General features: G+C 41.9%; 1 protein-coding gene across 1 annotated transcript in view; it reads right to left on the bottom strand.

The window, feature by feature from the left end:
- The window catches only part of LOC109901315 (formin-like), a 59732-nt gene that overhangs the window by 28418 nt on the left and 16812 nt on the right, over positions 1 to 14502 (bottom strand). Inside the window, exons 5-6 of the mRNA XM_031836824.1 lie at positions 9392 to 9533; positions 55 to 142 (exon numbers count right to left, since the gene is read on the bottom strand). Coding sequence (XP_031692684.1) covers positions 55 to 142; positions 9392 to 9533 — 230 coding nt within the window. The remainder of the gene's footprint in view (positions 1 to 54; positions 143 to 9391; positions 9534 to 14502) is intronic.

The raw sequence follows: 14502 nt of genomic DNA, 5'->3' as shown, positions 1-14502 counted from the left end.
ACCCTGAAAAGCTCACCTGATTCACCTAATCAAGGGCTTGATAATGCCACTCACCTTGCTGTATGTCATTCATCTCCAGGTGCAGACTAGAGATGAGTATCCCTACAGCCTGGGAACGCTTCCCATCCAGCAGCTTGATGACCTGACCAGGGAGAAGAAGACAACACTGTCACCATGACAGCAGTAGAGCTCAACTGACTAGGTAAGAGGAAGGGAGGTGGACTAATGGAAGACTAATGAAGGGGTTGATCATTAATGGAGACCAGAGCCTCTCTCTCTTTCTCCTCTCACTCTCCTCTCTCTCTCTCTCTCCTCTCTCTCCACCCCCTCTCTTTCTCTCTCACTCCCTGATGGAGACCAGAGCCTCTCTCTCCTCTCTCTCAACCCCCTCTGTATTTCTCCCTTTCTCTTGTCTCCCCCTTCCTCTCTCTCTCTCTCTCTCCTCTCTCTCCCCCTCCTCTCTCTCCACCTCCTCTCTCTTTCTATCTTTCTCTTGCCTCCCCCTCCCTCCACCCCTTGCTTTCTCTAGTCTCCCCCTTCCTTCCTTCCTCTCTCTCTCTCTCTCTCTCTCTCTCTCTCTCTCTCTCTCTCTCTCTCTCTCTCTCTCTCTCTCTCTCTCTCCTGTCTCTCACCTCCTCTCTCTCTCTCTCTCTCTCTCTCTCTCTCTCTCGCTCTCTCTCTCTCCACCTCCTCTCTCTCTCTCCTCTCTCTCCACCTCCCCCCCCCTCTCTCTCTCTCTCTCTATCTCTCTCTCCTCTCTCTCCTCTCTCTCTCTCTCTCCTCTCTCACTCTCTCGCACTCTCTCGCTCTCTCTCTCTCTCCTCTATCTCTCTCTCTCTCTCCTCTCTCTCTCTCTCTCTCCTCTCTCTCCCCCTCTCTCCTCTCTCTCTCCTCTCTCTCTCCACCTCCTCTCTCTCTCCACCTCCTCTCTCTCTCCTCTCTCTCTCTCTCCTCTCTCTCCACCTCCTCTCTCTCTCTCTCCACCTCCTCTCTCTCTCTCCTCTCTCTCTCTCTCTCTCTCTATCTCTCTCTCTCCTCTCTCTCTCTCTCTCTCCTCTCTCCACCTCCTCTCTCTCTCTCTCTCCTCTCTCTCTCTCTCTCCTCTCTCTCTCTCCTCTCTCTCCACCTCCTCTCTCTCTCTCTCTCTCCTCTCTCATCATGGATGACTATACTATAGATAGATGACCATGGAGAATTCATCATGGCTGACTATACTATAGATAGATGACCATGGTGACTTCATCATGGCTGACTATACTATAGATAGATGACCATGGAGACTTAATCATGGCTGACTATAGATAGATGACCATAGTGATTTCATCATGGCTGACTATAGATAGATGACCATGGAGACTTCATCATGGCTGACTATAGATAGATGACCATGGTGACTTCATCATGGCTGACTATACTATAGATAGATGACCATGGAGACTTCATTATGGCTGACTATAGATAGATGACCATGGAGACTTCATCATGGCTGACTATAGATAGATTACCATGGAGACTTCATCATGGCTGACTATAGATAGATGACCATGGAGACTCCATCATGGCTGACTATACTACAGATAGATGACCATGAGACTTCATCATGGCTGACTATAGATAGATGACCATGGAGACTTCATCATGGCTGACTATAGATAGATGACCATGGAGACTTCATCATGGCTGACTATACTATAGATAGATGACCATGGTGACTTCATCATGGCTGACTATAATGTAGATCGATGACCATGGAGACTTCATCATGGCTGACTATAGATAGATGACCATGGAGACTTCATCATGGCTGACTATAGATAGATGACCATGGAGACTTCATCATGGCTGACTATACTGTAGATAGAATACCATGGAGACTTCATCATGGCTGACTATAGATAGATGACCATGGAGACTTCATCATGGCTGACTATAGATAGATGACCATGGAGACTTCATCATGGCTGACTATAGAAAGATGACCATGGAGACTTCATCATGGCTGACTATAGATAGATGACCATGGAGACTTCATCATGGCTGACTATACTATAGATAGATGACCATGGAGACTTCATCATTGCTGACTATACTGTAGATAGATGACCATGGAGACTTCATCATGGCTGACTATACTATAGATAGATGACCATGGAGACTTCATCATGGCTGACTATAGATAGATGACCATAGTGACTTCATCATGGCTGACTATAGATAGATGACCATGGAGACTTCATCATGGCTGACTATACTATAGATAGATGACCATGGTGACTTCATCATGGCTGACTATACTGTAGATCGATGACCATGGAGACTTCATCATGGCTGACTATAGATATATGACCATGGAGACTTCATCATGGCTGACTATAGATAGATGACCATGGAGACTTCATCATGGCTTACTATACTATAGATAGATGACCATGGTGACTTCATCATGGCTGACTATACTGTAGATCGATGACCATGGAGACTCCATCATGGCTGACTATACTACAGATAGATGACCATGGAGACTTCATCATGGCTGACTATAGATAGATGACCATGGAGACTTCATCATGGCTGACTATAGATAGATGACCATGGAGACTTCATCATGGCTGACTATACTATAGATAGATGACCATGGTGACTTCATCATGGCTGACTATAATGTAGATCGATGACCATGGAGACTTCATCATGGCTGACTATAGATAGATGACCATGGAGACTTCATCATGGCTGACTATAGATAGATGACCATGGAGACTTCATCATGGCTGACTATACTGTAGATAGAATACCATGGAGACTTCATCATGGCTGACTATAGATAGATGACCATGGAGACTTCATCATGGCTGACTATAGATAGATGACCATGGAGACTTCATCATGGCTGACTATAGAAAGATGACCATGGAGACTTCATCATGGCTGACTATAGATAGATGACCATGGAGACTTCATCATGGCTGACTATACTATAGATAGATGACCATGGAGACTTCATCATTGCTGACTATACTGTAGATAGATGACCATGGAGACTTCATCATGGCTGACTATACTATAGATAGATGACCATGGAGACTTCATCATGGCTGACTATAGATAGATGACCATAGTGACTTCATCATGGCTGACTATAGATATATGACCATGGAGACTTCATCATGGCTGACTATAGATAGATGACCATGGAAACTTCATCATGGCTGACTATACTATAGATAGATGACCATGGTGACTTCATCTTGGCTGACTATACTATAGATAGATGACCATGGAGACTCCATCATGGCTGACTATAGATATATGACCATGGAGACTTCATCATGGCTGACTATAGATAGATGACCATGGAGACTTCATCATGGCTTACTATACTATAGATAGATGACCATGGTGACTTCATCATGGCTGACTATACTGTAGATCGATGACCATGGAGACTCCATCATGGCTGACTATACTACAGATAGATGACCATGGAGACTTCATCATGGCTGACTATAGATAGATGACCATGGAGACTTCATCATGGCTGACTATAGATAGATGACCATGGAGACTTCATCATGGCTGACTATACTATAGATAGATGACCATGGTGACTTCATCATGGCTGACTATAATGTAGATCGATGACCATGGAGACTTCATCATGGCTGACTATAGATAGATGACCATGGAGACTTCATCATGGCTGACTATAGATAGATGACCATGGAGACTTCATCATGGCTGACTATACTGTAGATAGAATACCATGGAGACTTCATCATGGCTGACTATAGATAGATGACCATGGAGACTTCATCATGGCTGACTATAGATAGATGACCATGGAGACTTCATCATGGCTGACTATAGAAAGATGACCATGGAGACTTCATCATGGCTGACTATAGATAGATGACCATGGAGACTTCATCATGGCTGACTATACTATAGATAGATGACCATGGAGACTTCATCATTGCTGACTATACTGTAGATAGATGACCATGGAGACTTCATCATGGCTGACTATACTATAGATAGATGACCATGGAGACTTCATCATGGCTGACTATAGATAGATGACCATAGTGACTTCATCATGGCTGACTATAGATATATGACCATGGAGACTTCATCATGGCTGACTATAGATAGATGACCATGGAAACTTCATCATGGCTGACTATACTATAGATAGATGACCATGGTGACTTCATCTTGGCTGACTATACTATAGATAGATGACCATGGAGACTCCATCATGGCTGACTATAATACAGATAGATGACCATGGAGACTTCATCATGGCTGACTATAGATAGATGACCATGGAGACTTCATCATGGCTGACTATAGATAGATGACCATGGAGACTTCATCATGGCTGACTATACTATAGATAGATGACCATGGTGACTTCATCATGGCTGACTATAATGTAGATCGATGACCATGGAGACTTCATCATGGCTGACTATAGATAGATGACCATGGAGACTTCATCATGGCTGACTATAGATAGATGACCATGGAGACTTCATCATGGCTGACTATACTGTAGATAGAATACCATGGAGACTTCATCATGGCTGACTATAGATAGATGACCATGGAGACTTCATCATGGCTGACTATAGATAGATGACCATGGAGACTTCATCATGGCTGACTATAGAAAGATGACCATGGAGACTTCATCATGGCTGACTATAGATAGATGACCATGGAGACTTCATCATGGCTGACTATACTATAGATAGATGACCATGGAGACTTCATCATTGCTGACTATACTGTAGATAGATGACCATGGAGACTTCATCATGGCTGACTATACTATAGATAGATGACCATGGAGACTTCATCATGGCTGACTATAGATAGATGACCATAGTGACTTCATCATGGCTGACTATAGATAGATGACCATGGAGACTTCATCATGGCTGACTATACTATAGATAGATGACTATGGTGACTTCATCATGGCTGACTATACTGTAGATCGATGACCATGGAGACTTCATCATGGCTGACTATTGATATATGACCATGGAGACTTCATCATGGCTGACTATAGATAGATGACCATGGAGACTTCATCATGGCTGACTATACTGTAGATCGATGACCATGGAGACTTCATCATGGCTGACTATTGATATATGACCATGGAGACTTCATCATGGCTGACTATAGATAGATGACCATGGTGACTTCATCATGGCTGACTATACTGTAGATCGATGACCATGGAGACTTCATCAATGCTGACTATAGATAGATGACCATGGAGACTTCATCATGGCTGACTATAGATAGATGACCATGGAGACTTCATCATGGCTGACTATACTGTAGATCGATGACCATGGAGACTTCATCATGGCTGACTATAGATAGATGACCATGGAGACTTCATCATGGCTGACTATAGATAGATGACCATGGAGACTTCATCATGGCTGACTATACTATAGATAGATGACCATGGAGACTTCATAATGGCTGACTATACTATAGATAGATGACCATGGAGACTTCATCATGGCTGACTATACTGTAGATAGATGACCATGGAGACTTCATCATGGCTGACTATAGATAGATGACCATAGTGACTTCATCATGGCTGACTATAGATAGATGACCATGGAGACTTCATCATGGCTGACTATAGATAGATGACCATGGAGACTTCATCATGGCTGACTATACTATAGATAGATGACCATGGTGACTTCATCATGGCTGACTATACTGTAGATCGATGACCATGGAGACTTCATCATGGCTGACTATAGATAGATGACCATGGAGACTTCATCATGGCTGACTATAGATAGATGACCATGGAGACTTCATCATGGCTGACTATAGATAGATGACCATGGAGACTTCATCATGGCTGACTATACTGTAGATCGATGACCATGGAGACTTCATCATGGCTGACTATAGATAGATGACCATGGAGACTTCATCATGGCTGACTATAGATAGATGACCATGGAGACTTCATCATGGCTGACTATAGATAGATGACCATGGAGACTTCATCATGGCTGACTATAATATAGATAGATGACCATGGTGACTTCATCATGGCTGACTATAATATAGATAGATGACCATGGTGACTTCATCATGGCTGACTATAATGTAGATCGATGACCATGGAGACTTCATCATGGCTGACTATAGATAGATGACCATGGAGACTTCATCATGGCTGACTATAGATAGAATACCATGGAGACTTCATCATGGCTGACTATAGATAGATGACCATGGAGACTTCATCATGGCTGACTATAGATAGATGACCATGGAGACTTCATCATGGCTGACTATAGATAGATGACCATGGAGACTTCATCATGGCTGACTATAGAAAGATGACCATGGAGACTTCATCATGGCTGACTATAGATAGATGACCATGGAGACTTCATCATGGCTGACTATACTATAGATAGATGACCATGGAGACTTCATCATTGCTGACTATACTGTAGATAGATGACCATGGAGACTTCATCATGGCTGACTATACTATAGATAGATGACCATGGAGACTTCATCATGGCTGACTATAGATAGATGACCATAGTGACTTCATCATGGCTGACTATAGATAGATGACCATGGAGACTTCATCATGGCTGACTATACTATAGATAGATGACTATGGTGACTTCATCATGGCTGACTATACTGTAGATCGATGACCATGGAGACTTCATCATGGCTGACTATAGATATATGACCATGGAGACTTCATCATGGCTGACTATAGATAGATGACCATGGAGACTTCATCATGGCTGACTATACTATAGATAGATGACCATGGTGACTTCATCATGGCTGACTATACTGTAGATCGATGACCATGGAGACTTCATCATGGCTGACTATAGATAGATGACCATGGAGACTTCATCATGGCTGACTATAGATAGATGACCATGGAGACTTCATCATGGCTGACTATAGATAGATGACCATGGAGACTTCATCATGGCTGACTATACTGTAGATCGATGACCATGGAGACTTCATCATGGCTGACTATAGATAGATGACCATGGAGACTTCATCATGGCTGACTATAGATAGATGACCATGGAGACTTCATCATGGCTGACTATACTATAGATAGATGACCATGGAGACTTCATCATGGCTGACTATACTATAGATAGATGACCATGGAGACTTCATCATGGCTGACTATACTGTAGATAGATGACCATGGAGACTTCATCATGGCTGACTATAGATAGATGACCATGGCGACTTCATCATGGCTGACTATACTATAGATAGATGACCATGGAGACTTCATCATGGCTGACTATAGATAGATGACCATAGTGACTTCATCATGGCTGACTATAGATAGATGACCATGGAGACTTCATCATGGCTGACTATAGATAGATGACCATGGAGACTTCATCATGGCTGACTATACTATAGATAGATGACCATGGTGACTTCATCATGGCTGACTATACTGTAGATCGATGACCATGGAGACTTCATCATGGCTGACTATAGATAGATGACCATGGAGACTTCATCATGGCTGACTATACTGTAGATAGATGACCATGGAGACTTCATCATGGCTGACTATACTATAGATAGATGACCATGGAGACTTCATCATGGCTGACTATAGATAGATGACCATAGTGACTTCATCATGGCTGACTATAGATAGATGACCATGGAGACTTCATCATGGCTGACTATAGATATATGACCATGGAGACTTCATCATGGCTGACTATACTATAGATAGATGACCATGGTGACTTCATCATGGCTGACTATACTGTAGATCGATGACCATGGAGACTTCATCATGGTTGACTATAGATAGATGACCATGGAGACTTCATCATGGCTGACTATAGATAGATGACCATGGAGACTTCATCATGGCTGACTATAGATAGATGATAATGGAGACTTCATCATGGCTGACTATACTGTAGATAGATGACCATGGAGACTTCATCATGGCTGACTATAGATAGATGACCATGGCGACTTCATCATGGCTGACTATACTATAGATAGATGACCATGGAGACTTCATCATGGCTGACTATAGATAGATGACCATAGTGACTTCATCATGGCTGACTATAGATAGATGACCATGGAGACTTCATCATGGCTGACTATAGATAGATGACCATGGAGACTTCATCATGGCTGACTATAGATAGATGACCATGGAGACTTCATCATGGCTGACTATAGATAGATGACCATGGAGACTTCATCATGGCTGACTATACTATAGATAGATGACCATGGTGACTTCATCATGGCTGACTATAATGTAGATCGATGACCATGGAGACTTCATCATGGCTGACTATAGATAGATGACCATGGAGACTTCATCATGGCTGACTATAGATAGATGACCATGGAGACTTCATCATGGCTGACTATACTGTAGATAGAATACCATGGAGACTTCATCATGGCTGACTATAGATAGATGACCATGGAGACTTCATCATGGCTGACTATACTGTAGATAGATGACCATGGAGACTTCATCATGGCTGACTATACTATAGATAGATGACCATGGAGACTTCATCATGGCTGACTATAGATAGATGACCATAGTGACTTCATCATGGCTGACTATAGATAGATGACCATGGAGACTTCATCATGGCTGACTATAGATATATGACCATGGAGACTTCATCATGGCTGACTATACTATAGATAGATGACCATGGTGACTTCATCATGGCTGACTATACTGTAGATCGATGACCATGGAGACTTCATCATGGTTGACTATAGATAGATGACCATGGAGACTTCATCATGGCTGACTATAGATAGATGACCATGGAGACTTCATCATGGCTGACTATAGATAGATGATAATGGAGACTTCATAAACTCATTTTTCAACAAGCATTTTCTGATCAGGTTTCTGGAACAAAAGTTATACAATTACTTCACATCAAGAACTATCATGTTCATTCAAGGAGCAAATGCACAGACACGTTTTGGCATCCAGAAATAAAACATGAATACATTATATTTTGGACTAGAACCATAGCTTCAGTTAGCCTGGGAATCCAAACTGAATTCATAGTTAATTTAATGAAGACATTAAACAATAGTGAAACTGAATTCCATGTGGATTTCCAGGCTACATTTCAGCAACTGTAAATCCAGACATCAGTCCCCTCTAGAGGTCAACAGACACCTTGTCACTCCATATTGTGCTACATAGGGAAAGCAGAAACCTGGTGAGCTGCACAACTGAATTCACTCACCCGAAATGTGTCTTTCACATTTAACCCAACCCCCCCTGAATCAGAGAGGAGCCTCACAGTACCTTCTTGGCCTTGGCTTTCTTCTCATAGGCCTCTGACAGAGGTTTTTTCTTGGTCTGCAAGGTGGTCTTGGAGAACAGATCTTCAAACTCTGTGGTGTTGATGATGTCTGGTTCCACAAGAGAGTTCCACAGTGTGTCCTTACTGAGAAAGAGAGAGAGAGAGAGAGAGAGAGAGGTAGAGAGAGAGAGGTAGAGAGAGAGTGGTAGAGAGAGAGTGGTAGAGAGACGTGGAGAGAGCGATAGAGAGAGAGAGAGTGATAGAGAGAAAGAAAGAGAGGGAGAGAGAAAGAGATAGAGAGAAAGAAAGAGAGAGAGAGAGAGAGAGAGAGAGAGAGAGAGAGAGAGGGAGAGTGATAAAAAGAGAGGTATATACCAGGTCTGAGGTCATCTGCCTTTGGCCAAAAGAGCAGGTACCCAGACTTCATCAGAGAAATTGGAAATACAGACATTGTCATCCTACAAGAAACATGGTATGAAGGAGACGGACCCACTGGTTGACCTCTAGGTTACAGAGATCTGGTGGTCACAGCCACCAAACTACCAGGTGTGAAACAGACATTGTTGGTATAGAGCAGACCTAACTCACTCCATTAAATTAGTCAAAACAGGAACATTTTACATCTGGCTAGAAATTAAGATGGAAATTATCTCAACAGGGAAAAATGCCCTCATGTGTGATACCTATATCCCCCACTAGCATCCCCATACTTTAACAATGACAGCTTCTCCATCCTAGAATGGGAGATTAACAATTTCCAGCCCCAGAGCCATGTACTAGTCTGTGGCGACCTACTGTAAATGCCAGAACTGGACAAGAATCTGACTTTGAGGGGACTCCTACGGTAGGTACACCTATAGCTCATCTTTTGGCAGTAGACTACTTTATAAACTGATCTCAACCCAGAGCGTCAGCCAGTCCACTGATACCCCTATCAGATCACAGCAAAATCACACTCTACTAGAACAGAGCTATGCTCAATCATGAGACATCAAAGCCAGGGGAGCTTAATAATATTAAGAAATGCTATAGATGGAAGGAAAGTAGTGTGGAAACCTACCAAAAAACAATTAGGCAACAACACATTCAATCCATTCTAGACAATTTCCTGGACAAAATGTTTCACTGTAATAGTGAAGGTGTAAACTTAACAGTAGAATACCTAAACAGTATATTTGACCTCTCAGCTTCCCTATTAAATCTAGAAATTCCAAGCTAAACAACCTAAGAAAATGAACAACAATGACAAATGGTTTGATGAAGAATGCAAAAACCTAAGAAAGAAATTGAGAAACTTGTCCAACCAAAAACATAGAGACACAGAAAACCTGAGTCTACGCCTTCACTATGGCGAATCACTAAAACAATACAGAAATAAACTACAGAAAAAGAATGAACAGCACGTCAGAATTCAGCTCCATGTAATTGAAGAATCTATAGAATCTAACCACTTCTGGGAAAATGTGAAAACACTAAACAAACAACACAAATAGCTATCTATCCAAAACAGAGATGTCTGGGTAAACCACTTCTCCAATCTATTTGGATATAAAACAAAGACCAAACAGCAAAAGCATATGCATGATCAAATTAAAATCTTAGAATCAACTATTAAAGACTACCAGAATCCAATGGTTTCTACAATTTCATTGAATGAACTACAGGAAAAAATACAAACTCTCCAACCCAAAAAGGCCTGTGTTGTTGATGAAATTATAAAAAATACAGACAACAAATTCCAATTGGCAATAGTTAAACTCTTTAACATCATCTTCAGCTCTGGCATCTTCCCCAATATTTGGAACCAAGGACTGATCACTCCAATCCACAAAAGTGGAAACAAATTTGACCCCAATAACTACCGTGGGATATGCATCAACAGCAACCTTGGGGAAATCCTCTGCATTGTCATTAAGCAAATGTCAAATTGGCATTTTACCAAATTACCGTACGACGGACCATGTATTCACCCTGCACACCCTAATTGACACACAGACAAATCAAAACAAAGGCAAAGTCTTCTCATGCTTTGTTGATTTCACAAACGCTTTCGATTCATTTTGCCATGAGGGTCTGCTATACAAATTGATGGAAAGTGGTGTTGGGGGGAAAAACATACAACATTATAAAATCAAGTGATTAAAACTGTCAAAAGAACAACACTTCTTTCCACCGTGTGGGGGGTGAGACAGGGATGCAGCTTAAGCCCCACCCTTTCAATATACACTACCGTTCAAAAGTTTGGCGTCACTTAGAAATGGCCTTGTTTTTGAAAGAAAAGCACATTTGTTTGTCCATTAAAATAACATCAAATTGATTTTAAAAAATACAGTGTAGACACTGTTAATATTGTAAATGACTATTGTAGCTGGAAACAGCTGATTTTTTTATGAAATATCTACATAGGCGTACAGAGGCCCATTTTCAGCAACCATCACTCCTGTGTTCCACTGGCACATTGTGTTAGCTAATCCAAGTTGATCATTTTAAAAGACTAATTGATCATTAGAAATCCCTTTTGCAATTATATTAGCACAGCTGAAAACTGTTGTTCTGATTAAAGAAGGAAAACGTTGCCTTCTTTAGACTAGGTGAGTATCTGGAGCATCAGCATTTGTGGGTTCGATTACAGGCTCGAAATGTCTCAACATCAACAGTGGAGAGGCGTCTCAGGGATGCTGGCCTTCTAGGCAGAGTTCCTCTGTCCAGTCTCAACGTCAACAGTGGAGAGGCGTCTCGGGATGCTGGCCTTCTAGGCAGAGTTCCTCTGTCCAGTCTCAACGTCAACAGTGGAGAGGCGTCTCGGGGATGCTGGCCTTCTAGGCAGAGTTCCTCTGTCCAGTCTCAACGTCAACAGTGAAGAGACTACTCCGGGTTACTGGCCTTCTAGGCAGAGGTTCCTCTGTCCAGTCTCAACGTCAACAGTGAAGAGACTACTCCGGGTTACGGGCCTTCTAGGTAGAGTTGCAAAGAAATACTGTCCAATTAAAATAAAAGATGAAGATGGGCAAAAGAACACAGACACTGGACAGAGGAAGATGGAAAAAAGTGTTATGGATAGATTCATCTAAGTTTGAGGTGTTCGGATCACAAAGAAGAACATTTGTGAGATGGAGAAAAAATGAAAAGATGCTGGAGGAGTGCTTGACGCCATCTGTTAAGCATGGTGGAGGCAATGTGTTTGGTCTGGGGGTGCTTTGGTAGTGGTAAAGTGGGAGATTTGTACAGGATAAAAGGGATCTTGAAGAAGGAAGGCCATCACTACATTTTGCAACACCATACCATACCCTGTGTCGGCGCTTAATTGGAGCCAATTTCCTCCTACAGCAGAACAATGACCCAAAGCACAGCACCAAACTATGCAAGAACTATTTAGGGAAGAAGTAGTCAGCTGGTATACTGTCTATAATGGAGTGGCCAGCACAGTCACCGGATCTCAACCCAATTGAGCTGTTGTGGGAGCAGCTTGACCGTATGGTACGTAGATGTGCCCATCAAGCCAATCCAATTTATGGGAGGTGCTTCAGGAAGCATGGGGTGAAATCTCTTCAGATTACCTCAACAAATTGACAACTAGAATGCCAAAGATCTGCAAGGCTGTAATTGCTGCAAATGGAGGATTTTTTGATGAAAGCAAAGTTTGAAGGACACAATTATTATTTAAATTAAAAATCATTATTTATAACCTTGTCAACGTCTTGACTATATTTCCTATTCATTTTGCAACTAATTTCATGTATGTTTTCATGGAAAACAAGGACATTTCTAAGTGACCCCGAACTTTTGAACGGTAGTGTATATATCAACGAATTGGAGAGGACACTAGAACAGCCTGCAGCACCCGGCCTCACCCTACTAAAGTCTGAAGTCAAATATCTACTGATTGCTAATGATCTGGTGCTTCTGTCCCCAACCAAGGAGGACCTACAGCTCTTCTTCTACACATATTCTGTCCGACCTGGGCCCTGACAGTAAATCTCACTAAGACAAAAATAATGGTGTTCCAAAAAAGGTCCAGTTGCCAGGAATACGAATAGTGTTCCTGGCAAAAGGCATCACTGCTGTACCTGGTTCGAATCCAGGCTACATCACATCCGGTTGTGATTGGGAGTCCCATAGGCTGGCGCACAATTGGTCTGGGTTTGGCCGGGGTAGGCCGTCATTGTTAAATAATAATTTGTTCTTAACTGATGGCCTAGTTAAATTAAATAAACAACAATCTAAAAAACAAGGCAGGAAGGGCCTTCAATGCCATCATAAGGAACATACAATTTGACATACCAATTAGGATCTGTCTAAAAATAAAGTTATTGAACCCATTCCCCTTCACGGTTGTGAGGTCTGGGGTCCGCTTACCAACTCACAAAATGGGACAAAGATCAAATTGAGACTCTGCATGCAGCATTCTGCAAAACTATCCTCTCTGTGCAACGTAAAACACAAAATAATGCATGCTGAGCAGAATTAGGCTGATACCCGCTAATTATCAAAATCCAGAAAAGAGACGTAATATTCTACAACCACCTAAAAGGAAGCAATTCCCAAACCTTCCATAATAAAGCCATCGCCTACAGAGAAATGAACCTGGTGAAGAACCCCCTAAGCAAGCTGGTCCTGGGGCTCTGTTCACAAACACAAACAGACCCCACAGATCCCCAGGACAGCAGCCCAATTAGACCCAACCAAATCATGAGAAAACAAAAAGAGAATTACTTGACATTGGAAAGAATTTACAAAAAAACAGACCAAACTAGAATGCTATTTGGCCATAAACAGAGAGTACACATTGGCAGAATACCTGACCCTGTGACTAACCCTAAATTAAGGAAATCTTTGACTATGTACAGACTCAGTGAGTGTAGCCTTGCTATTGAGAAAGGCTGCCGAAGACAGACCTTCTCTTCTTCTCAAGAGAAGAAACATATGTTTCACTCCCACAGAGAGAGAAATAAGTCTAGATCAAAAACATAGTGATTAAGAATAACAAGTTGTGGCCAGATATACTGGCCCTTTTCTAAAATAAACCCTTATTTCTTCACAAATAAATTGAAATGGAAAAGAATGTTATAGGATTGTCAACATTGCAGAAGCAATTTTAGGAGCAATTTAGGAG

This window comes from Oncorhynchus kisutch, linkage group LG12 (genome assembly GCF_002021735.2).
Source record: "Oncorhynchus kisutch isolate 150728-3 linkage group LG12, Okis_V2, whole genome shotgun sequence".
In the NCBI taxonomy this organism is placed as follows: domain Eukaryota; kingdom Metazoa; phylum Chordata; class Actinopteri; order Salmoniformes; family Salmonidae; genus Oncorhynchus; species Oncorhynchus kisutch.
Note: the sequence above shows the minus strand (reverse complement) of the source record. Positions and strands in the feature narration are given on the sequence as shown.